General features: G+C 46.5%; 1 protein-coding gene across 2 annotated transcripts in view; it reads left to right on the top strand.

Moving 5' to 3' along the window:
• The first annotated feature begins 15,510 nt into the window (after positions 1 to 15,510).
• The window catches only part of PLEKHM1 (pleckstrin homology and RUN domain containing M1), a 46,415-nt gene continuing 36,777 nt past the window's right edge, over positions 15,511 to 25,148 (top strand). The window contains exons 1-3 of one of the 2 annotated variants that reach the window (XM_010986419.3): positions 15,511 to 15,614; positions 21,426 to 21,513; positions 23,574 to 23,821. In XM_010986419.3, coding sequence (XP_010984721.2) covers positions 21,466 to 21,513; positions 23,574 to 23,821 — 296 coding nt within the window. In that variant the 5' untranslated portion in view covers positions 15,511 to 15,614; positions 21,426 to 21,465. Of the gene's footprint in view, positions 15,615 to 18,055; positions 18,236 to 21,425; positions 21,514 to 23,573; positions 23,822 to 25,148 lie in introns of those variants that run through there. The other variant, XM_064495808.1, reaches the window with a different exon arrangement.

Raw genomic sequence — 25,148 nt, 5'->3', positions numbered from 1 at the left:
ACCTTTTCCTATACCAGTACCGGCACCACACTGCCTAATTCCAGTTGCTCTGGAACATGTTTTATAAATGGTAGGGTAAGCTCCTGCTTTTTGATCATCTTTTTCATAGATTTCATAACTATTCTTGCACAATTTCTCCACCAAATGTCAAATAGCCAGGATTTGTTGAATATTTATCTTGGATTTATATAGGATTGCATTGAATTTGTGGGTTAATTTGAGGACAATTGATATCTTTACAACATTCTAGGAAGATGGTATCTCATGCTATATACATATTTTTTATTTTAATATCCTTCAGAAGAGTTTTAATGTTTTCATCACATAGGTCTTATACATTCTCGGTTAAGTTTATCCCTAGGTACTTTATGCAGTTTTATTGATATTTTAATGGGCTATTTCTTCTATTTCTTAGTTATTTGTGTTATAGAGGAAAGTTTTTGAGGCTTATATGTTGATCTCCTGATTTTGTATGTAGGATCTTCCTGAATTCTTATATTGCTTCCAGCCTAAAGGTTGTCCATCATTTCATACGCAAATATGCTTGTCTCTTCCTTTCCCGTATTTTTCTTACTGCATTGATGAGGACCTCCTCAACAGTGATCAATAGTGGCCATAATGATAGGCATCCTACTGTTATTCTTGGCTTTAAAACCATGCTTAGGTTTCTGCTAGATACTTTTATTTTGTTTTCCTACTTCTAAGAATTTTTATTGGGAATTATCTATTGAATGTTACCTAAAACAATCAATAAAATGTATTGCCGGCTGCGCCCCAGATCCTAAGTTAGGTACTGTGAAAGAGTCAAAGGATTATTAAACAAGACAGCATTCCTTCTACAAAAAAAGTCATCATCTCACTGAGTAGATAAGACTTAAAATAAAAAGGAATGAATAAAGATTTAGAGATAGTCATTGTGATGAATTATTCTGATCATGTTTCTTCCAAAACAGCTTTATTCTCACAGAACAGCAGCAAAGGGCAGTAAAAAAAAGGTGTAAGGTAAATACTACTCTGGTAATTTTTTTTAAAGTTTTTTTTATTTTTTTGTTTTACTTTTGTGGGGGAGGTTATTAGGTTAATTTATTTTTAATGGAGGTACTGAGGATTGAACCCAGGACCTCGTGCATGCAAAGCAGCTCACTCTACCACTAAGCTATACCCTCCCCCTAGTCTGGTAATTTTTAAAGTAGGATTTTAGAACTAGAGGAGAACTTAGAGCTCATCTATTCAATCTCTTCAGTTTCCAGTGAAGAAAGCACAAGAGACAGGAAGAATGTTTATCGTAATGCTTCACCCAAATTTATTTACCAGCAAAACTAGCTCCCCAGCCAAAGCTGAGTTGGAATGGGACAGGCACAGATGCCTCTGCTTTTCCTAGTCCTTTAAGGAAAGAAGGGGGAGGGGGAGAGGTTTGGGTTGTTACCTGTTCCTGCTGGTGGTGGCCATCAGGCCAGGCTGGGCCAGTAGCCTTCTTGGAGGTTCTGGGGTAGGGAAGGCCACATAGTTCTAGGGTTTGAGGACCAGCCTCACTCAAAGTTGTTGGAAGGTAGAATATATGAGTCCTTCCTAGAAAGTGTCAGGAAAACTTCCCTTGTCATCCTGCTGGTTTTCAGGCCCCCACACTCTATTCCCTTTATCCAAACCTCATAGAATTGTAACTGGGAGAAACTATAGATAGTCATTTGTTTATATTAAGGAAATGGAGAAAGAGAAAGGGAAAAGGCCCTGCCCCACAGCCATGCTGCTAGTGAGTATCAAAAAGAAGATGCTTCCTTTCCACTGAGGACTTTATTGATCACACTGTGCTTGGGCTGTGAGCTACATTTTATGTCACAAATCAGCACCACATACTATATGGACACCAAGAGTTTCTAAAACAAACTCTGATTTTGCATTCTGATTTTTTCCTATTCTATGTATATTCAAAAAAGAATGTTTTGTGTTTTAGTGCTGCTCATGGCCTTTCAACTGACTTCACAATTCACTTATGCATCGGTGACAGCCTGTGGTGTGAAAGCCAGTGAGTCAGATAACCGTGCTAGTTGGACTCAGGGATTTACTTAGTGTGATTCAACTTACAGGATAAAGCAGCTAGGAAAATAGGGGCTCCTCCCCACTGGCCCCCAGCAAGTGTTGCGTGTGAGACTGCGTCTGCAGAGGACTGGGGTGAACACTTCCAGAGAGTCACATGCTTCTGCCCAGCACGGCCGGCCGTGAAGGGTCTTCCCTGCATGAGGGCACTTGGCAGGGTGGAGCCATGTGCTGCTCAGCTCCCTCCAGCTCAGCCCAGCACCAAACCTCCCCACTTCCTGCCTCACCCAGCACAGGCCCGTGGCTGCATGATTTCAAGTGAGTATGTAATGACAGTGCCACCTCCATCAGCTGCAAGGTTCTTCCACTCCTGCAAAGAAAGTCATTAATCAGTCACATTTAGTAAGCCAGTGATGGTTGAGGAACGTTAGTGAGTAAAAGAAATTCTCAATGATCAATAACAACGACAACAACGAGGAGAATGATGGCAGCTGTTTGCTAAGCACCTGCTCTGGGCCAGGTGCAGTACAAGGCACTTGGGTCACACCATTAGGTCATGAGAACAAGAAAGTCCCCATGCCCGCTCAGACTCTGTAATGAGTGGGGGGTTGATGTCAACAAGAGAGGTGGACACGAAGACGGAGCTGACAAGAAACCAAGGATAAAGATCCTCATGTTGCTGGGCTTCCCAGATTGTGGACCAGGATTCCAAGTAGCTCCAGGCTCCTATGTGGGGGTGTTTCCATTATTTCAAAGTTGGTACATAGAGTGAGGCTTAGGTAATATTTTTTATGTCACACTACCTCAAATTTGCACGATTCTTTATTAGTCTCAAATGCTACCCTACCATATTTCTAAATAAAAATGCCCAAGAGTAAGGTTCTGCTTTGCCCAGCTTGACCCAGATTGGGCAGTGCTTTTGTCAGAACGCAGAGACTTCACCTGGCCAGCCTGTCTCTCCTTGGGTCAGGGACACACCCCTGGCTGTAGGAGTCAGCTGGTTCAGAAAACCATGGCTGCCTAGGGCTGCCTCTGTCCCCATCTTCCTGATGGGCAAACTAGCTTGGAGCCCGGCTCCTTACTGAGATCTGAGTGATAGAACAAGGGAGGGAGACACAAGGCCAACAGCTACTACGTGAAAATTCTCACTGATTCCAATGAAATCTATCAGACAATTTAGCCATTTTTAAAAGGCTAAATGAAATGAAATGAGGCAATGTATGAATAGGGTAAGAATGACACAGAAAGGTTGCAGGGTTCAGAGGAGGGAAGGTTAGGAAGCTGGGGAGAGTCCATGAAAAAGGAGGGACTTGACCTGGGCCCGGGGTGTATGCCAGACACTGTGCCTGGTGCTGGAGGAAGAGTTGGCTAGGACACAGCCCCTGTCCTCCAGGCACTCCTAAGACTGGGAGGAGGGACAAACCCCTGCAGATGTACATAGAAGACAGTGTGTTGATGTGACAATGGCAATGTACCAAGAAGTGGCTTGGCTCTTGGTTGGCTGGAAAGGAGTAAATGTGAGGGATGGCTTGGAGGAGGGGAAGAGGAAGAAAGCCACACGGAAGGACAGTACAGCGGTGAGAAGCGTGAAACCCCAGGTGTTCCCGAGCTCGAAGAACGAGGAGGGAAAGGCAGTGTGTGAGGCCACGTGGGGAGCAAGGCACCAGTCCCAAAGGGCCTGGTGAAAGCACATGGGCTTTACCAAACAGCACAGACTGCAATGTTTTAAGCAGAGAAGAGACATGATCAAGCTTGAGTTTTAGAGTACTTTGAAGGTGACTTGTAAGTAGAGGCCAAGAGATCAATTGGGGGGTAGGCTAGGAACTGGGAGAAAATGGGGCTCCAGACCAGAGGTTTTGATGCAGCTGAAGCACATGTATGGTGGGTACACATGAGTGAGAACTGGAAAGACAAGCACTTATGTTCAAAGAAGGAAAGGTTGGACTTTTGAGTTTTTTTAATGGTAGATTCTAGATGATAATAAGGTACAAGTGTAACCCGGGGATGCGTGGGTCAGTGAAGTATTAGGAATCCAGGAAGTGATGAGAAAGAGTTCGAACAGCCTTGGAGACTCACTTGTTTCCCCCTTTTCAGTGACCCAGCAGAAAACTAGCTGAGCAGGTACCTGCGGGGTCGGGGAAGACCAGGCTCCCCTTCTCCTGTCATCGCTTCTGTCTTTGGGCAGTTTCCATTACCAGTGGTACACGTGTTCCCTGCCTCCCTGTTCCTATAGTTGTGGGGCACTCCCAGTGGCTCCCTCCCTGAGGGAGTGCTAGCCATGGGACACACAGTCAGAAAATACAGCTCCCGTTCAAAAGGGCTGCCAGAGAAATGGCACCCATATAATTATGAAAAGGGAAATAAAGTTTCTCAAAATATGATCTGTAGACCTCTGTACTGAAATGTCCCTGGGGTGCTTATTTAAAAGAGTATTAAATGAATAAATAATAAGGCTAGTCCTGGACACCTCCCCTTTTCAAAAATAAACAAAGCCAGGCACTTCTTAAAGTGGTGAAGACAGATTTCAATCAATAATATACAGTAGCAATAATACAGGAAAAGGGTCCATCGTAAACTGAACTCAGCTGCACCTGAGGTGACCAGGTTTTTAAAGGGAGAATGAGGGGATAGGAAGGGGGAGGGGGGCTCCGTAGAGTGAGAGAGGTGAAGGATTGCAAAAGGCAGGAAGGGCGGGGCATTGGTCACGTGAAACCCATCTGTGTTGACTAATTGTCACTTATCAAAGTTAGGCTCCTACCCTCTCACAGAAGCTGAGAGACCAGGGCCCTCCCTTCAAGCGTTGGCTGGAACAAACAGCCAATTCTTCAGACATCCTTGAGTGTTTTTCAGGGAGCTGGGGTCATCCTAGGGATGTGTCCTTGAGCTGTTAGAAACTATGTTAGTGTTTGTTCAAGCCTTTATAGGCCAAGGTTGAATCCAGAAGTCTCAGAGGAACCTGGCTTGAATTTGGTCCAGGAGAGAGCCCGTCACTCTCCAAACCAACGTGCCTGCCCCTCCTGAGTCAACCTCCAAAGCAGATCCATGTTAACAAGCCCTGTTACGCTCACTAAACTACTGAGGTCTAGAAGGAGGGAGGGAAGTGGAGGGTGCAGAGGTTCCTGGCTTCTTCGGGGCTGGAGGTCAGCAGGGCTCTGAGGAGGGGAGAGGCTGGGCAGAGGGACGCAAGGATGACTGGAGGCAGACTGGACTCTCCTCTTGGACACTGGACTGCAGCCCCCCACCCATGGAGGTCAGGGCCTCTCACTCTTGGGGAGCACCAGGTCCGACCAGCTCTGGCTTCTGAGGCCCTGGTGGGAGTGAGATGTTGAGACCTGGCGGGCGGCAGTGGGGCACAAGCGTGGGGGCATGAGGGGAGCACACCCATTCAAGAAGAAGACACATCCTGAGGCCTGAAGCAGAAGTGGGAATAGTGGTTCAAGGTGAGGCTTTAGGTGTTGGAGGGTAATGTTGGAAAGAGTTTGGCGCCACACTGTGGAGTGTTTTGGATTGCAGGGCATCAGGAAATTAAGACTTCAATCTGTGAACGATATGAAGGTTTCGTGTGGGAGAGGATCACATGGAGAATGGTAGAGCCTGGCTCCCTGACACTCGAGTCACCAAACTAGCTCTGGACTTACTTAATCAGATTCTTACATAGAGGTCAGTAAATTTCTTATTAGACCCAGTGTTGTGTAGGGTCTCTATTGCAGCAGCTGAACTTAGAACCTAATAAAAGAATAGGTACGCGTGTTGGTTAACTATTGCCACAAGAGTGCTATATAACAAACCCACCTCAGAACTCAGTGCGTTGGAGTAACGACTGTCACCAGTCTGCGGCATAGCTGGGACAGCTCTGCTTTAATGCCCTGCTGGCTAGATCTGCTCTGCACCTCACTGCTGGTCTGCAGATCAGCCAGCGTGGCTCTTTTCCATGTGTGTTCATTCTGGGGCCCAGGCTGAAGCGGCAGCAGCTACCCAAGGGAGGCATAAGAGAGCAAGGCAGAAACCCATCAGGCATCATCCATCCTAGGCAAGGAGCTGGCACTCTCTCACTTCTGCCCATGGAATGGGCCAAAGCCCCCAGCCAGGGAACGAGACCGTACACTCTGCCCACAGTGAGACGCAGCAAAGGTGTGGATGCAGGGAGGTGAGTGCTCGGGGCCAAAAATTCTATCCCAGGATGTAACTGAGTTTTGATTTGGGATTTGTGTAGACAATTGTGATTTTTATTCAGCACTCATATGACCCTTTGGTAAGGTTATGCCTAGTTCTGTAGAAGAAATGAATGTTCTGCAGAATGCACAAATTCCACTCTCCCTGTTGTCATCATGAAAGATAGTGTCCATCATTGTGCAGACCCAAGCACTGTTCCCTATTAGGTCAGAAACCCTGACAACACAGGAATCACATGTCCTTCCTCCCTCCAATGTCTAGCAGCAAGCCCTGCCCAGTGGTGACTCAGGAATATTTCTGAGTGAAGTTTAGGCCATTTCTTAATTCCCCCCATATGATTCCTTGTACAGACCGAGCACCCAAAGGTCAGCATGTGCTGCTGTGCATTCACCCCATAAGCTGCCAAGGTGCTATGCCTTGTGGAGCTGGGATTTGTACCCGGGTCTGTCTGATGTTGAATCATGCATCCACTGCCTCCCATAGGAACCTCAGAGAAGAAAGGGCTACACGGGGTAAACATCAAAACAGGTTGGTGAGATGTGCTCTCTAGAGGCTATATGACAAAGGTTCTCATTGCCTGAAATATCCTGAAAGGAAGGCTGCCCAAAGGCACAAGCCTAGGAATCCACATGAACTTAAGGACAATTTTAAGAACAGGGAGATTCACCATCAGAACCTGCACGGCTTCACAAAGCCCCTTGGCCTCTCCATCATCTCTTTGTCCCTCTCATCAGAGCAAAAGCAAAACCAGCCTCAGATGCTCTCCATTAATTTTTGCCTTGCCCAGTGCATTTTGCAATCTAAAGGAGACCCACTTAAAGGGACCCATGATTAACCCTAAAGAATGCCACCCTCACCATTGAATTCCAGGCACAGGGCATGTGGGTGGAAATTGTATTTTAGGGCAGTGACTCGTGGTAAGTTGTTTCCCCCAGTCCCCAAAAGGGGCTATTGGATATCAAACTATCTCAGGCTCAGGCTGATAAAAGTGGAAGGATAAGGAACCCAGAATTGTTGCAAGATGTGTTGGTTATGATGGTATGATGTAAAAGATTTCAGAGCTTTTTATTAAAAGTGGTGATCCATGGCTCTCTGGGCTGAGTAAGGGATCACCTTAGTGGATTACAAGAGGATATTATGCAGCAGCTTTTAAAAATAAGGCAGACCAAACAGTCTATCTTCAAGATATGTGTGTTAAGTGAACAAAGCAAGATGTGGTACAATATGTAGAGTATGCCACTAGCCACACGTGGCTGTGTAAATCCAAATTTAAATTAATGCAAATTAAGTAAAGTTTAAAAGTCACTTCCAAGTTACACTAGCCACATTTCAAGTGCTCTGTAGGCATGTGTGTGACTGACAGTACTTTATTGGGCAGCATGGTAGACTTTTAAAAATTGAACTATGGTTGATTTACAATGTTGTGTTAGTTTCTGATGTACAGCAAAAAGTATATTTTTTTGTATTCTTTTCATATTCTTTTCCATTATAGATTTTTACAAGATACTGACTATAGTTCCCTGTGGCATACAGCAGGACCTTGTTGTTTATTTTATATACAGTAATATGAATCCACAAATCCCAAACTCCTAATTTATTCCTCCCCCTCTTTCCCCTTTGATAACCATAAGTTTGTTTTCTGTGTCTGTGAGTCTGTTTCTGTTTTTGCAAATAAGTTTATTTGTGTCACATATAGATTCCATATATAAGTGATGTCATATGGTATTTGTGTTACTTCACATAGTGTGATAATCTCTAGGTCCATCCATGTTGCTGCAAATGGCATTATTTCATTCTTTTTTATGGCTGAGTTATATACATACACACACACACACACACACACACACACACACACACACATACACACACACACACACTCCACATCTTCTTTATCCATTCAACAGATAGACTGTTTTTACCATTATGGTTCTATTGAACGATGCTGGTACAGAATATTTCCGAAGGACATGCAAGAAGCTGAATGGTGGTTGCTTTCAGGGAAGGGGACTGGGAGGCTGCAGCACCATATTCCCTTTTGTACCTTTCGAATTTTATATCATATATTTGTATTAGGAAATTAAAAAATAAATTTAAAAAATAACTTTGGAGTTAAGTATTCCCACATAGGGTCAGTGGAATCACTAGGACAGTGATTCCCAGGAGATTACTTTGCAATCAGCCAAAAACAAAACCAAATCTTAAGCCCAAATTCTTCACAGGTTTTCACTGTTCCTTAATATTATTGTGGCAAGTAAAACACAATTCATTAAAGCAGCAGTGCTTTTACAGTAATTTTTGGTCCTTATGTACTTTTTCCCAATTAATATACACTAAAGGTATAAGTATTATCATGAGGAGGTCCAAAGACCATTCTGTTTTTGAGTATTGGCTAGGGATTCTTAACTGGGGATGTGCTCCAGTAAAGACAGAGTAAAGAGCAAGAAGAGAAGGAAGCCAGGAAAAGACCCAACCCAGGAAGCAGGGAGGGGCAGTTCCAGGACGGCAGCTGTGTGACAGGCCGAGGAGGTGACTAGCACACCCTGGAGCACAGAACCTGGAGGAGGGGACTCCGAGGGAAATGGGCACTAGCTGCTAAGCCCCAGTGCACTGGAGCACTGAGGATGCAGCGTGGCAGATAGTACAGAGAGAGACAGGAAACTGAGCACCTGGCTCTCAGAAGGGGATGCGAACGTAATCAGAGTCTATTATTAAGCTCTATGGGGAACAATATTTGCACAGTCACAGTTCTGTAAAAACTACCAATTATCTGGAAATAGTGACGGAACTAAACCTCAAGAATGGACTGGGAGTAGGGGTGTAAAAGAACTAAGTCCTTGTCAATGTTAGTAGGAACTCAATAGACAGTGTTTAAAATGGATAAATCAAGAACTAGAAGTGCAAAGAGATGTGAAGAAGAGCACCAGAAAATTCAGATAAAACCTGCTCCCTAGAAGGAACCCAGCCCAGTGAGCTGGCTCAGAAAGGCGGGCAAGGAACCAGTCAGGGGCAAGGCACTGCGGTGGACCATTTTGTTTCACTTAATGCTATTTGAACTGTACACTATGCATATCATACAGTTTTTAGTTCATTATTTTGTGACTTCCCCTCCGGCTTTATTGAGGTATAATTGACAAATAATTTTAAAATGTAAATCCATTTTTTAAAAAAGAGTGAGAAGAACCAGTGTCCAGAAGCCAGGAGAACATGAGCTATTGCAGTGTCGAGAGGGACAGTTGCATTAATACTAGTTTGATGATTTCATTCAGTTGCCAAGTAAGGATGTATCTGGGTCCAAACAAGAAAAGATCTCACTCCATTGCTCAGAATAGCAGTGGAAGGCAGGAACTTGATGGCACTGGGAAGTGAGAAATAGTCAAACTGTAATAATAATAACTAGTCAACATCCAGTGCTTACTATAGACCAGAAACTGTCCTAACGATATTATCTTACTTAATCTGATATTTTCCTGACTTTACACATGAGGAACTGAGGCTCAGTGAGGTATTGGAACTTCCCTGCTGTCACACACTCTTACCCCTCTGCCTGAGGCTAAGGGGCCAGAGGATGTTGTGACTGACTTCTCTTTTCTGGACATTAGTAAAATCCAATTTAGCAGTTTCTATCTTCAATGCTCTCTCAAGGGGCCTGTGAAATACACTGACACTCTGGCAGTTGTCTTAGCCAGACATTTGCTAGGTTGCCCTGGGCCCCCACTGTTAGGGAAAGCCCAGGAAACAGTATGGAGTACAGCTGGGATTCAAATTTAAGCGTTTCTGGATCCAAAGCTCACTTGCTTGCACACTGAATGACTTCACTTCTCATTACCTCTCCAGTTAGAATCAGAAAGAGCTGTATGAGAATCCTGCTTCTACCATTTCTTAGTTGTGTGGACTTGGGCCCCCAAGTCACTGAACCTCTCTTATCTCTGTCCTGTGGGGTAATAAAGGGACTACCTTCCAGCTGGTTGGTAAGGATAAGTCACAATTCCAACCTGGCAAAGGGTAGTAGCTTCTATTTTCCACAAATGCCAAGCCCTTACCCCTCATCTCCTAGGTCAGGACAGAGTCTCTCATTTTATTATGCTTCAGATCCGTTGGTAGTGAGGGCACAGGACAGGTGGTCAAGCCCCAATTTTTGGACCCCATCTTAAAATGACTCTTTAGGGTAGGGGTGGGGTTTAGGAAACTGCTTGTTGGACCTGTCCCCAGGGAATCTGGATGCCTACGATTCTTGTATCTAGCTTCAAGTAACTTTGGATAGTGCTTGAAATCTAAGCTTTCAGACCGGTGGGATGTGAACTGCCTTTGCCAATGTTTTTGAGCCTTTCCTGCCCTGGCCTCCAACTGTGTATGTGCATCCTCCCTTTCCCTCCGGCCTTACCTGTCTTTATTTCCCCATTCATTCTGACCCCCTGCCCTTACTCTTCTCTTTTCTTACTTCCTAGCTTCCCTCCACCTCTTGGTGCATCCTCCCCGGAGCTCAGCCTGCATTGCTACCCACCAGCCATTTCTCTGCCAGTCCCTTCCTCTGTAGTGCCATTTCTTCCATTGACTGGGGAGGCTCAAATCAAAAGTCACTTCCTCCAGGATATCTTTTAAGATCTCTTTGAGCTCTCTAGAACTTTGCAGGTGCCTTTATTATTTTCAAATTGTGGTAATCTGAGATGATTTTTCTGGCTAGGGTCTTCCTGGTGGACTGATAGTTCACATACGAAATCTTTCAAGGAAATGTGCACCGTGTGTGTGCATTTCCCCTTCCTTCACTCTCCAACCCTCCCTCAACCCTCCACCTCTCCCCCACCCCCACCAGGATCCAAGACTTTATTTGGCTTCACAAAGGGGTGGAGAGCAAGATCAAGAGAGGAAGACAAGCCTGCAGGTTTTGCAGAGAGGCTGAGAGACCTGGGAAATAAGACGGGAAGATGGGGGCTCCTGAAAAAGTCAGACAAGCGATTACTCTGCGGGGTTCCCACAGCTTTTGCAGAGGGCCATTGCGCAAAAATCCATAACAACTGAGGGAAGTCACATGTTCCATTTATGGGGAGGGTATGCTTGTGCCAAGCCAGTGAGGCTCTTGCTGTGCCACTTATGACCAGAAACACTATACTTCTGCCAAAGTAACAGGATTTCCCTAGTAAGTCCCTTACTTTCCACCTTGTCTAAAATGACTTTAACACCAAGAGAATACTTTGCCTCTATGTCCTTATTTCTAATCTTCCTGCTCAACCATTAACCCTAGTGAAGGCACTCAGCACCCAGACTCACCTGGCCTAAAACCAAGGAGGGGTGGTTCTCACTCCTGGAGAATTACTGAAGGGGCAGACCACACACAATCTGGGGCCAGAGCCCTAGCAATCACTTTTATAAACAGAAACTGTTACTGATGTTCCCCAACGATTGGCTTCACCTCTTGCTGGGTGTGGAGCCAAAAACACAACCAAGCCAAAGATTGGGAGAAGGATTTATTACTTGAAGCAAGTAAGGAAAACACCCAGAATCTTTCCTGAAACAGTGTCTCCCCAACAGCAAAATTGGGCATGTTTTAAGCTAAGGGTACATGCATATTCATGAAGGGGCTTAAGCAGAGGAGAACTCAACATAGAATTGGGACAAAAGTTGACGGAGTCCAAGCTTTAGTTGATTGAAGTTAGGAGGGTTAGAAAATGTCAACCTCATCATTTCTTAATTTCTGACCAGTCTGGGGTCACGTAGCATGTGGTGACCATCCTCCAACTGGGTGGGGGCCTTAGGTCCTGAAGAATAACTCAAAGATAGAGATATAGATATAGATATATCCCTTAAGGAGAAACTAGGACTCTGTTTTATTGCTGAACTATGGTTTTTGGTTTTTTGTTTGTTTTTTACTGCTGTTCCTGTTCCTGCATTCCTTTGTTCCCTTAAGGTCATTAATTACTGAGACCTGTTCAAGGGCAAGCATCGTGGCCAGACTTAGATCACAAAATGGCTTAGGCCTAAAACGGCTTCTCATGTCATTAAGCTGTATCTGGTTCTTTTCTTCCAGGAACCTCCTACCCCATCTGCTTATACTGGGGCCTCAACCTTCCCCAAGATATGAGGAACATCTTCCTTCCCTGGAGAGGTTGATGGAGCAGAGAATCCCCAGCCTAGGTCAGTGGAGCTTGCTCCCAAGAACTGGCCTATCCCCAACCAACACCACCGCCACCCAGCAGCCCTGTGGCCAACCCAAGTTCCTGCAGACTTGTATGTCCCAATAGTTCTCCTCCCCTGGCCCACACTCAGGCTGCAGGCTTCCAGGTGACCAAAGCCTGCATGTGAGAAGTGTCTCAAGCACAGCAGGACACCTGCTCCTGATTTTGACTTTTTGTCCTTAGACTGTTTGAAAGAGAAATGTCACTTCTCCCATGAAAAGCAAACAAGTACATGGCTATATGAGAGTAAGCGGATGCTTGAGTGTGTGCCGCCAGGGCTGATGGCGGTTACAGAATGCTCAGGGGACGTCAAGGTGTTCCCTTGGTATAAACTGCGGTCAAAACATGTATATTTTTCTTGAGAGCTGCCAGGTGGGAGGCTGGGCCTGGGCTCTGCCCTCCAGGAGACAAAAATAGGGTAGGCATTGGTCTCATTTTATCACAAGGGGGCAACCTTTGCTGAAGGAGACCAAGTGCTGACCCCAATGCGTTGCAGATAGTGTTAGAGGAGGCAGATAGCTAGATATGAGCAGAGAAAGGGGAAAACAGACCAAATGGCACAGAAATTGGGCAGAAAGTAGCATGGGCCAAATGCAGGAAACCATACATCACGTAAGCACCAGGGGTCACTGAGCAGAGAATGAAAAGCAGGAACCTCTGGGCTAAGTGGTCACACCTTTGGGGGTGATAAGTGGCCCGGAGGCCAACAAAGAAAGGTGGGAAAAGGCAGGAATTTCCAGTGTCTGAATGTAACTGAGACAGGAGGGAAGGGTACAGGGCACAGCCACTCAAGAAATGACAGCAATTAACACCAAAATGGTGGAAGATTCACCTCCTAGTTGGCCTTGAGGATTAAGAGGTTTGACTTCTAATAGACCTTGAGCTTCATTATATGCTCATGGTAACAGCATGATCAAATAATATGCCGGCAGGTGCCATGACAGCCCCCAAGGCTAACCGCAAAAGGCAAAAGAATAGGTGGTGGCCCAATCCCTGGGAATCCCAGCCCCTTCCCCAGGGCAGTTGGATTGATCCCACCTGTAGGCCTGTGAAGCTACTGAGGCCATAAAAAGCGATAACACCACACCTAGTGGTCCTTTGTGCTCTCTCCCCGCTTTGGAGATGACCCGCACTCTGTCTGTGGAGTGTGTACCTACTTTTACTTTAACCTGAGCACCCAATTCCCACACCTCTTTCTTGGCCTTTCTCTTACCTTTCAAAGTATCTCTCTAAATAAATCTACCTTCACTCAACTGTGGCTTGCTCTTCAATTCTTTCCTGCACAAAGCCAAGGACCCACACTTGGTGGGGCATGTCCCAGGAGCTCAACTGAAGCCTGGGACACAGCCCTTCTCATGCCCCACATCTGTTTTCCTGCATCATAACCGTTTGCCCATTATGCCCTCATTTCAATAAAATTAGCCTTGCAGGTTAGAAGTACCCATCATGCACCAACACCATGACACTTCTGATCCAGACTAAATAAGGACAAAAATCAGGATGAAACTGGATGAAGATCAGGGAATAGGACCCCAGACCCTTCCATCCCTGATGAATATTCCGCCCATTCATTTTTACAGTCTATGTAACCAACCTGCCAAAGAAACTCGGGGAAGCCGCTCACCTGAGCCTGCCAGCTCTCCCCTTGAGACTGTACTATCCATCCTGTAATAAATTCTCACTTTACTCTTTTACTACATCTTGTCTCTGAATTCTTTCTGGGACAAGAACCTGGAAAACCAGTTACATCCACCAGCAACATCTTTGGCTGGCCAGCCAGGAGATTTGGTAAGCCAATGCCTCTCACCTCCCTTGTGCTTGAAAGGCTCACCCTCTCCCTCTGCCTCCCCATCTCTCCCCTTCCCTCCACCCCCCTCCCTCCCTCCCTCCTCCTTATCATCAGTCATCTCTTTCGGACCTACTGCCGCAAAAATGTGGCCAGGAGTTGAGCATGTAAATCCCTCTACAGCGCTTGCCACTAAAAAAGTCTCTCCTGCGAGGGTGAGAGAGACAATAGGTCTGCCTGCCCACCAGAAGACAATTCCCACGCCACGTTATCTTGGCTCATAGTTAAAAACATAGCACTGTACCCCCAAAAAAGACTACTTTTGGCCTTGGGAGACTGCCTCAGTCCCAAGCCAGAGGACGTCTCCCTTTCACCCCACATTGTAAACCCCACTGTCTGGAACACCAAGGTCCCCGACAGAGCAACTATCGTCAGGCTACCATTAAAAATGAGACCACCTGAGACTATAGGTAAGCCTCTTCAACCAAAGGCCAAACTGAGAGCCGTAATTTAAAATTTTCCCAAACCTAGGGAGGATCCTCAAAAGTGTTTGTAAATAAGTTTCCAAAATGGGAGACTGCCAGTCTAACTAAAATAGCCACAACTGATATTCAGAGCCTGACAGAATTTTGCGAAAAAAAGACTTTTTCCCTAAGCTAAATAAAAATAAAAAACTGTTCTTGTTTTACAAATCTAGTCTTTACAAAGCAAAAAAACCAAAAACAAAGACTTTCAAAAGTAAACAAAATAAGAACTCTTAGGTAAACTTAAAATAACTATGTTTAAAAATGTCTCTCTAAAATTGTCTCTGGCAATTTTGGTAGTTGAAACTTAAAACTAAGTTAAATTTTAAAAACTCACTGTCATTTATAAAATATTAAAACATTCATTGCTATGCAGGTATAAATTTATCTACCTTTGCCTTAAAAAAAAAACTAGAGTGTAAGTTTCCAATCCAAACAAAAAAAACAAAAAAACCACTGATATGACAACCAGTTCACAATTGCTTGTGGGGTTTTTGTTTGTTTTTATCACCCACCAACAACAACAGCGCTGAGGCTATGCCAGGGCAGGAACTCAGAAGCCAGAATTTCGTCTGACACACTCCCTGCGGGAAGCGGGCGTTAAGGACGCGTTTCACCCGCGGCCACGGCCTCGCCTCTCCGCGCAGGCTCCGGTGTCTCTCTGAGTCCCAATCCTCCCAGACGTTATATTCTCGGAGCTGGGAACCGTTGGACATCCCAGAGCTCCGGCCCCGCCCCGCGGCTCCTCGCGGCCACGCGACTGGCTCCTCGGGCGGGGGCGGGGCCGGACACCGAGCTGACGTGATGGCGTCAGGCGCCGCGGCCGCCGCTTCCTGTTGTCAGTGGCCCGGAGGCCTCAGCGTCGGGTCCGAGGCTTAGGGGCTGCAGCGGCTGGGAGTGCCCCCGACCCCCTCCCCGCCCACTCTGGTGAGTTAGGGGTCGGGGTCAGGGCCACTGCAGGCAGCGGAGGGGCGGGAGGGCCGAGAGGCGAATGGGCGGGGGCACAGCAGCCCTCTCTGTGATCCCACAGAGACTTGCCTTGAGACTGCCCTGCTTCAGAGCCCTCACCCTTCCCAGCCCAAGCCCCGCGCCACACTCTGACCCTAGCCTTCAGCCTGCTTTGCTTGTCCCCTCCATTTCCCACCTGTGACCTGGCCCCAGCCCTACCCCCATCCCCTGACCACCAGTCTAGCGTAAATGCAGCCTCACCCTTGACCTCACTCTAGTTGAGTAACAACCACGACCTTGGCCACATCCCTCAGCCTCCCTTTAATACATCTCATCTTCACCATTCAATCCCTTTGGCAATTCTAATGCTGCATACAAGCCTCCTCGAGCCCCACCATTCTGGTTTGCCCTTTTTAGGATCAGTTTTCTTACCTGAATCTCCCACACACCCCTGCTCTGCTCCCCAAGGTCTGCCCATCCTGGACACCCCACCTCTGTCCCACCCTCATTTAAGACCGACCACCAAAGGAGATGCCCTGTTAAGCTCATCCTTTTCTTTTTGATAACTCTGATCACAGCCCTTTCCTGAGTCTTAAATGTATCTTCTTGTGAGCCCGAGAGCCAGACTCAACCCCTAACTTCCTAGCCCACTATATACATCCTTTCCATCTTCAAGCATCTGAGGACACCTCCATGCCTAAGTGTTTGCTCAACTGCCCCCCTGACTCCTGGTGCCCCAGTTCCTATCACCCTCACCTAATCTTATTAAAAGTGATGTCTCTTGTCCTTTCACCTCTGCTGTCCCCACCTCAGCTCTACACCTCAACTCTGCACCCATTCTTACCTTGACCCCATTCAGTCTGAGAATTTAGTGCAGAATCCCCTGCCAACCCCACCAGCTGCCCCTCAACAGTCAAATTTAGGAGCTTGCTCAGAACCCAGCATTTAGAGACTGAGCAGCTTGATAGGTGCATGCAGGGCCTCAGGTGGTAAATAAGTGTGGAGAAGGAGTGATCCCTGCTTTGGGTTAGGGGCTTTTCCTGGGTATCTGGTCCCGTGTACCTGCCCCTGGGAATTATGTGTCTGGCATTCATATTAAATTACTTGTGCTGATTGCTGGAATGGTAGGTATCACCCAGATACCTGGAAGGTTCGGGTTGGCCACTCAATTAGCTCACTCAGCCTGGGGCAATGGAAGCCGTCACTACCTTTTGGCTGGTTTTCTGGCTGGGGAGAAACCTGAGTACCACTGTGTGGGATTGGCTGTGATCACAGAACCACGTCCATGTGTGTTGCCCTAGCACTTGTAAAGGACCCTCACCCAGTGCTCCTCTCAGCTAGAGCTGATAGCAGACTCCAACACAGAACACAGGGAATGTGATGGAAGCCAGAGATGATGGTACATGTTGTGAAGAGTATGGGTAAGAGGGTCCTGAGGAGGCCAAGGCGGATAAGCAGGCACAGAGGCTGTCAGATCACTTCCTCTTTTTGCAGGTGCTGGATCACTGAGTTTTGGCCATTTGGTTAGCCATGGGGAGCTGAATTATCTCATAGTGGCTGAGGCAGACGGACAGTCCTGCGGCACCCAAACCCCATGCTCAGCATTTATAATCTAGGCTTTTGGTGTACAAATTCTTTCTAAATTCTGATGACCCACCTTCAAAGTGTTGGCCATTTGGCAGCAGTTTTAAAGGGTCTCAAACAGGATCTGTTGTCTTTGCTTGCCATTTATATAGTCTGTTCCTTTGAAAACTGAATGCCCTTCCTCCTTCAGTATCCCCCCTCCACATTAAGGTGCAGGATATCTGAATGGTGTTCAGCCTCCTGGCGGTGTGGTTTAGAATTGGCGGTGCGCCAGTTGTTTCCCACCACTTAAGAGTTGTATACCTCAACTTTCCATGGTCTTTGAAATGGAGATAACCTGCCCTGAGCTTTATTTTTATTTCATTCATCTGTTCATTCAGCAAGTATTTTTTGAGCACCACTGTGTGCCTACGTTTTTCCAGGCACTAGAAATGGTGAATGAGTCAGGCAAAGTTCAGAGTTTGGTCCTTGCTAGAATCCTGAGGGACGTAGGACAAGAATATGGGGGAGATGGGTGTTATTGGATGGAAGGAAGGAGGGAGGAAAGAAAGATACCTAGTGTTCACTGACTTCACATTTCTGGGCTCAGTCACTAGCCCTTGGTTTGGGAATCACAGGCTAGACATTTCTCACCCTCCAGCTGGTGTCCAGTTGCTTCAAAGGCCTCATTCGCCTACACTCACAGGACACTTGTCCAGAAATCCAACTTTCTTCAGGTGGAAGGAGGTGCTGTCTACTCACTCAGCACTCACATGTCTGAAAGATCAGCTGCCTTTCTGAATCAGAAGATAACTTTGTCATTCTTTTCCAAACATGACTCATTGATTGATAACAGCAGCTAGATGGCTTAAACGTCAGGCTATTTGTTCTGAACAGCCAGGTACAGAATTGGATTCAGGCTGTAGAGAGAAAGCTGTTGGGAATGGCTAACTCTCTAAGGAGAAGAGGTTGCTGTTTACTGATGGATGGAGTATTTCAGAAGCAGTGAAGCCAGGTCATCCATTTCGTCTTTTAATGTAAGTCTCATCCAAGCCATCTTTTCTTTCTTTCTGGGTCTCTGGAGGAAGTGAAATTGGATGTATATGGAAGGCCAGGAAGGTATAATGAAGAAAAACAAGCAGAACAATTCCTCCCTGTGTGTTGGAACATTTAAGAAAGGACAGCTGTGGAACTTGGGTACCATGGAAGGGACCTGGCCGCAGCTGGTTGGGACTATAGACCTGATGGGCAAGACGGTTTCTTGTGGATTTTAGCCTTATTTGATAAAATGGAGCTTCTGAGTGCTAAGTTAATTATTACTTAGTCTATAAGTAAATAATTTTGCCTGAAACTCTTAGAACCAAAGACCTGAGATGGTTTGATCTGGTGAAAGGCACAGGAATGTGGAAACCAGAGAATCCTGTCCCTTACATGGGGCTCTTTTCTGCTGAGCCTCAGTTTTCTCCTGTGTAAAAGAAGGATAATCATCCTTCTGTCACAAGATTGTTTTAAGAAGTAAATGAGATTAGAGAAGGGTGGAGAGCTGTGTCAGGATGAATCGATACTTAGGGAGTGAGGTAGACTTCTCATGGTTAGGAGTTGCCTAAAGGGCAGACAGAAGTCACCTTTTCTGCTAAATTTCACCAGTGATGTTTGAAGAACCCTTTGGTAATATTACTCCAGTTCTCTTCTTACTCTTTTTAGCCTAAATCACCTTGAAGCCACACCTCTTCTTGGTTTGGTTCTTGGTGTCAGTGAAGAGTGTTCTGAGGACCGGAAGTGAAACCAGTCCCATGGGATGGTAGATTGGGGGTCTGGGCCTCCCAGGAGAATGATGGGGTGCTGATGCAGGAGACCCAAAGTCCCATTCTGGTCCCACCACCAAGTTCTCGAATCCTAGGCTGTCAAATTCCTGCCCCGAGCTGGTTTCCTGCCTGCCCGAGGCACGATGGAGCAGACACGCACAGGTAGGGAGCTGAGGCTGCCTGCAAAGAAAAGTGTGCCCTGAGTTGTGGCCTGAATCCCAAAGCCTCAGTCCTATTGTATGAATTGTCAAGTGGCTGTTCTCCTTCTGGACTCCTCTTCACTCTCGTCAGTCATTTGGTGGCTTTTCCGACGCTTGGTTTTAGGCGACAGTTACTCATCTCTTGTCTCGCCCTGCTCTGACCTCTCAGTGTCAGCTTTCTTTGGGGTTTTAGCAGACCATTCCTGGGCTGGGGCACCCGCTTACGAATAAGCTTCCCTCCCTCCAGTGAATGTTATTTTCAGTTAATTAGTTAATGAGGCCTTAATGGGCCCAGGCTATCATTCAGATTGTTTTGGTGAAGGCATTCTAGGCCTGGGCTGTGGCTGGCTGAGGGAAGGGCAGTTTTGGAGCTTGAGGCTCTGTCTAGAAGGTCAGGCCTGAGGGAAAGCCTTTGGCTGCTGGAATTGCTGAAAGGGCCTGGAGCCCAGAGTCTTGGAGCCAGAGAGCCTGGACTTGACCTCCTGGGCTACACTAGGTAACCTGGAAGGAACCTAGTCTCCAGGCTCAGGCATTTTTTCAGGAGGGACTGTCTGCAGCACATACCCCTTTTCCTGTTCCCTGGGTGGCCAGAGTGTGGCGAAGGGCCCCTGAGAATCCCTGGTGTGTGGGAGGGGGAGCATGGTGAGAGTGAGGCAGTCAGACAGGGGCCAGTGTTCTATGGTCTGTCACACCCTGAGCAGAGCTGGCTCTGCAGGGGCCGCCTTCCTAACACTTCTCTCCTTCTGCATGTCCTTACTTGTTGAGGTTGGCTCTGAGTCCTGTTTACCCTTCACCAACTCCAGAAGCCAAGGATTGAATCAGAGCATCTTCCACTGTCTAGGGCCACGCTGCTTCTCCCATTTCCAAGCTTCATGCTCGCTATCCTCCTGTAAACCTTTCCCACCAGACTGACCTCAGTGTTCCACTGCACCCCCTCACCTGGACCCCCAGCTGAAGAACCCTCCTCCCAGGCCCCCCTGCCCTTTTGCCCCACCCCCACCCCTTAGCCCTGGCTCACACCTGCCTCTTCCAGAAGAGCAGTGATCACACCTCTTCAGGAGTCTGGGGGTTTCCCTTGAGCTGGGGTTGGCGTTGTCCTGACCAGAGGTAGTGGTGTCTGCCACTTAGTAACCCTGGAATCTTGGGAATTTCCTTGACCTGGGTCAGCTTCTATTTCTTATCTGTCATCTGAGATAATTAAAATGCTCCTAGGGTGGTTAGAAGGAATGAATGAGGCAATATACATAAACTGTACAAAAATCCATTGAGCATGCCTTGATTTTGTTAACTTCTTTGGGCCATGAGTTTTTGAGAGCAAAGACAACAATAACCTTTTTCTTTCTTTTTTTCTTCTTTTGGTGTCCATTCATGCTTAGCTGTGTGACTTACTAGAGATGTGTTTAGATGTGGGTGGGGCCAGGCCAGGCAGCAGTCCCCTCAGGCTCAGGCCAAAGTCCCCACCCCATCCTTCTTACCTTCAGCCACCCCCACGAGAGGGCCTGAGAGATTTACCTGTGTACTGACTTCAGCTACTTGTGCATACTCATTTAGGCAATAGCATTCTTTGCTTGTAGATTTGGGTGGCCACATCCACTAGGGTTATAGATATCCTTGGTAAATATCAGGCCCTGTGCTCGGTGTTTTCCACATTCATAACCTCCATTTGAGAGGCCTGGTGCATGCCCCAGTATGCTTAGCTGGTTAGTGGCAAATTGAGATTAGAACCCGTGTTGTTCTCCTTTAGACATATTCCTGTGCAGCTCAAACTAGACCCTCAGCCTAAAGGAGAAGCAGATGTGTGGCAAGAGAGCTCCTTCCTTTTGAAGCTGTTTCAGTTGTGCTTTTCCCCACTGAGCTGGCTGGCCCTGGGCTAGGACAGGAGTCAGGGGACAGTGGCAGGGCCCAGGCCCTGAATGTGAATGGTGAGCCCTGCATCAGCTTTTCATTCCCTGCTTTTCATGTCAGCCATTGGTGTGGAGTAAAGAGCCTTTTCTACCCACCCTTGGGGCAGACCCACCCATGTCACATAGGGACCCTCAGCTCATGAGATCAGAACCCTCAGACGTTTTTCCTTCCTTGTCTCCTTCCTTAAAATCTACTCTTGGTTTTCACTTTTGGGTTCAAAGTCCTTCCAGTTGCAGTTTGAGTAAGATGAAGGCTGGGGGTGGGGAGGAGATGGGCTGAGGCAGTGATCGTTCATGTGGTCCCATGTATCTCTTCAGGTGTCATGTGATTCTTCTGGGAGCTGCTGCTTGAGTGGAGATGCTCTCAGTCGTGGAGAATGGACTGGACCCCCGGGCTGCCATCCCGGTAGGTAACAAAGGAGGATCAAGGGTGGGGGAAGGGATGCTCAGGACAGCCATTCCTTTGGTTTTTCTCACTTTGAAATGAGTTGGCACTGTCCAGAAAGAGAAGACTTGAGAAAAAGTTATAGCAGAAGCAGGCTCTGAAGAGATCCTGCCCTTTCTAGATCATCTTATTGGTGATAAAATGAGGATTTATAAAAAAAAAAATGGAGATTTAATATAGGTTACCCAAAGACCAAGAATTCCTCCAAAGAAGATATACAAATGACCAATAAGTACATGAAAAGATGCTCAACATCATAAGACATTAGACAAAGACAAATCAAAACCACAATGAGATATTTCTTCGTAACCACTAGAATGGCTATAATCAAAGTGGCAGACAATAATAAGTATTGGTGATGATGTGGAGAAACTGGAACCCTCATACATTGCTGGTGGGAATGTAGAATGGTGCAGCCATTGTGGAAAACATTTTGATAGTTCCTCAAAAAGTTAAACATAGGGTTGCGTATGACCCAGCAATTCCACTCCTAGGTATATACCCAAAAGAATTGAAAACATATGTCTACACAAAAACTTGTTCATGAATGTTCGTAACAGTGTTGTAGCCAAAAAGTGCAAACAACCCAAATATCTATTAATTGGTGAATGGATAAATAAAATGTATACATATGCCATATTTGGCAATAAAAAGGAATAAAATACTGATATATGCTATAACATAGACAAACCTTGAAAACATGCTGAGTGAAAGAAGTTAGACACAGAAGGCTGCATGTTGTATGAAATGTCCAGAACAGGCAAATCCACAGAGACAGAAAGATTCATGGTTGCCAGGGGTTTGGGGAGAGGGGAATAGTGAATGACTGCTATGGGTACCGTGTTTCTTTGCAGGGCAGTGAAAATGTTCTAAAATTAGATAGAGGCAATGTTTGCACAGTTTTGTGAATATGCTGAAAACCATTGAGCTGTAAATTGTAAATGAGTGAATTTTATGCTGTGTAAATTATGTCTTATTAAAGCTGTTCTAAAAAAAGAACATTTAACTTGTCAAAGAACATTAACATTAATTGTGTTGGCTAAAATAAAAATGAAACACTGAAATATTTGTCCATAATCCTATACCTAATAATTTAAGCCAGTTTTTCTCAGCTCCCTCTAGGCCTTTCCACTTAGGTGATTCTGACATACTTGCTTATATTATAATAGAACTATCTTTACTCTGTATTTCCAAAGGACTTTATGTTTTTTAATAGTTTATTCACTTAGCAAACATTTATGGAGTACACGTGTCAGGAACCAGGCCTAGTGTTGAGGGCACGAGGATAAATTGAAAAAACTAGTCCTGCCCTCAAAGAGTAATCCCCCCAGTGCTGTAAATCATGAAGTATTCTTTCCATTTAACAGATGAAGCAATTGAGGTTCAGAGAGGTTAAGTGAAATGTCTGAGGTGACCCAGCTGGTGACTGACAGCTGAGACTAAACCTCGGCTTCAGTCGCCACGTCTAGGCTCTTTCCTCATGTAGAACGTGCTCCTGTTTCTTAGTGGTTTTGTTGTTGTTGATGTTGTTCTAAAGCAGTGCCTTTTGCCTCTTAACTTATTCTCTGTGGAATGTTGGTCACGTGAATAAGGTGGGAGGCCTCACCCCTGTCCTAGGTGGATTACCTGTGCTCCCATAGCTGTAACTGTGATGGAGCCAGGGTTTACACCCAAGACTTATATGGCTGTCAGCTCACCGACATTTAAAAAACAAGAACCCCACAAATGTCTTTGGGAAAAAAAACTGACAACAGTATCTCTGGGTGGTAGAAGTGTGTTTCCTTTTCCTCTCTATGCTTTCTCTTTATTCTCTACATTATTAGTTACATTAATTTATTTATTTTGTATTACTGTAATAAAGTTACATTGCATTCCATACATTAGTTAGTCTGTGCCAGTTTTGCTACAGAGATAGAGGTTTGTGCAGGCACACGGACCCTTGTTTTTGGCAACAGAGTTACACTGCAGGGGGTGCCATGGGATCTTCTAAAGGCCTGTATTATGTGTCGGGCACTGCCTAGGTCATCAAGAAGAAGCTAGTGGGCTCCGTGAAGGCATTGCAGAAGCAGTACGTGTCCTCGGACACGGTGGTCACGAGCGAAGACGGGGATGCCAACGCCATGTGCAGCGCCCTGGAGGCTGTCTTCATCCACGGCCTGCACGCCAAGCACATCCGGGCGGAGGCCGGAGGGAAAAGGAAGAAAAATGCCCACCAGAAGCCACTGCCCCAGCCTGTCTTCTGGCCCCTCCTGAAAGCTGTCACCCACAAGTGAGAGCCCGGGGTGGCGTTGTGGGACCAGGGGAGTTGGGGAGGAGCTTCAGAGTATGCGACACAGGGCTCTTCCTCTCCAGCTGTGTGGAAAAGCCACTCTGTGTCCTTAGAGTGGAGATGGGTGAGGCTGGGGTAATTATTAAACCAGGCCTCGGTGAGCCTCTCAGGGGATGGCCTGGGGCAGCTTAAAGTCCCTGGGCTGGTCTCTTGGGCAGGAGCAGAAGCTGCCTTTTTTTTTTAACCACACTCTGGCAAGATTGGTAGTTGCAATGGAGGTTTTGTGACCTGCAAAGCCTAAAATCTTTCCTGTCTGATTGTTCCCAAAAGTTTGCTGACCCAGCCTTAGAATATTTGCAACATCTGTGTGCTAAGTGTCATACTTATACCAAAGTCTGGGTTTTTTTGTTTGTTCGTTTTGAAGAAGAGTGGCATCCAGGTAGAGCATCTGAATGTGCGCCCTGATACTTGTCTCGCTGGCCCTGCCCTTAACCACCTGGGCTTTGGAGCAAACGGCTGGCACTGTGCCTCTCAAGGCTATTAAATGCCACCTTCTGCCCGAAGGTGCCTTGTCAGTCTCTACTCTTCCTTTCTGTGCCTACTGCCACTGCCCTATCTCAGGTTCTTACCTCACTCCTGGGTGACAGTGCCTTTCTAATTGTTCCCCTTATCTCATTCTGTCTTTCCTTTGGTCAGACAGCCAACATTTACTGAGCTTAAGCTCACGGGAGCTCAGTCACTGAGTTCTGCAGAGTATGGCCCGAGCTCCCATGGAGGAGACGTGTGGTAGTCAGAGGAGGAGCATTCCAATCAGACGGAGGCATTCAGGAGCTGAGCGTGGTACACATGGGGTCAAATCTTATCCGGGGCACCCCACCCTGAAGTCTTCACGGCTGTGGGCACATCACTTTCCTGTGCAAAGATCTACAGCCCACAGGTTCCCAAATACCAGCCCGGAGTCTGATTCACTTGGCTGGAGCCCCTGAACCTATATCCTGACCTGGTTCCCCAGGTGATTCTGATGCACAGCGGGACTTGTATTGCCCCACTTTGCCTTACCCATTTGATACTCAAGACCCTGCATTACCTGGCTTTGCAACCAAGTCACCCACGCCTCCTCCCTGTGCTGTAACTGAAGTGCGCACCACTCTTGCTACAGTCTGTTGCTTTCTTACCCTTTATGCCTTTGTCGCTGTCAGTCCCTCGTGCCTCGAAGATTCTCCTTCCATCTTTGCCTCTTGACATCCCTCAAGGCTTGGCTTGTATCTTACTGTTTCTATGGCATTTTTCTTGCTCCAACCCAGAAATGATTGCCCAGCCCCCACCC

Source organism: Camelus dromedarius, chromosome 16 (assembly GCF_036321535.1).
Source record: "Camelus dromedarius isolate mCamDro1 chromosome 16, mCamDro1.pat, whole genome shotgun sequence".
Classification (NCBI taxonomy): Eukaryota; Metazoa; Chordata; class Mammalia; order Artiodactyla; family Camelidae; genus Camelus; species Camelus dromedarius.
Note: the sequence above shows the minus strand (reverse complement) of the source record. Positions and strands in the feature narration are given on the sequence as shown.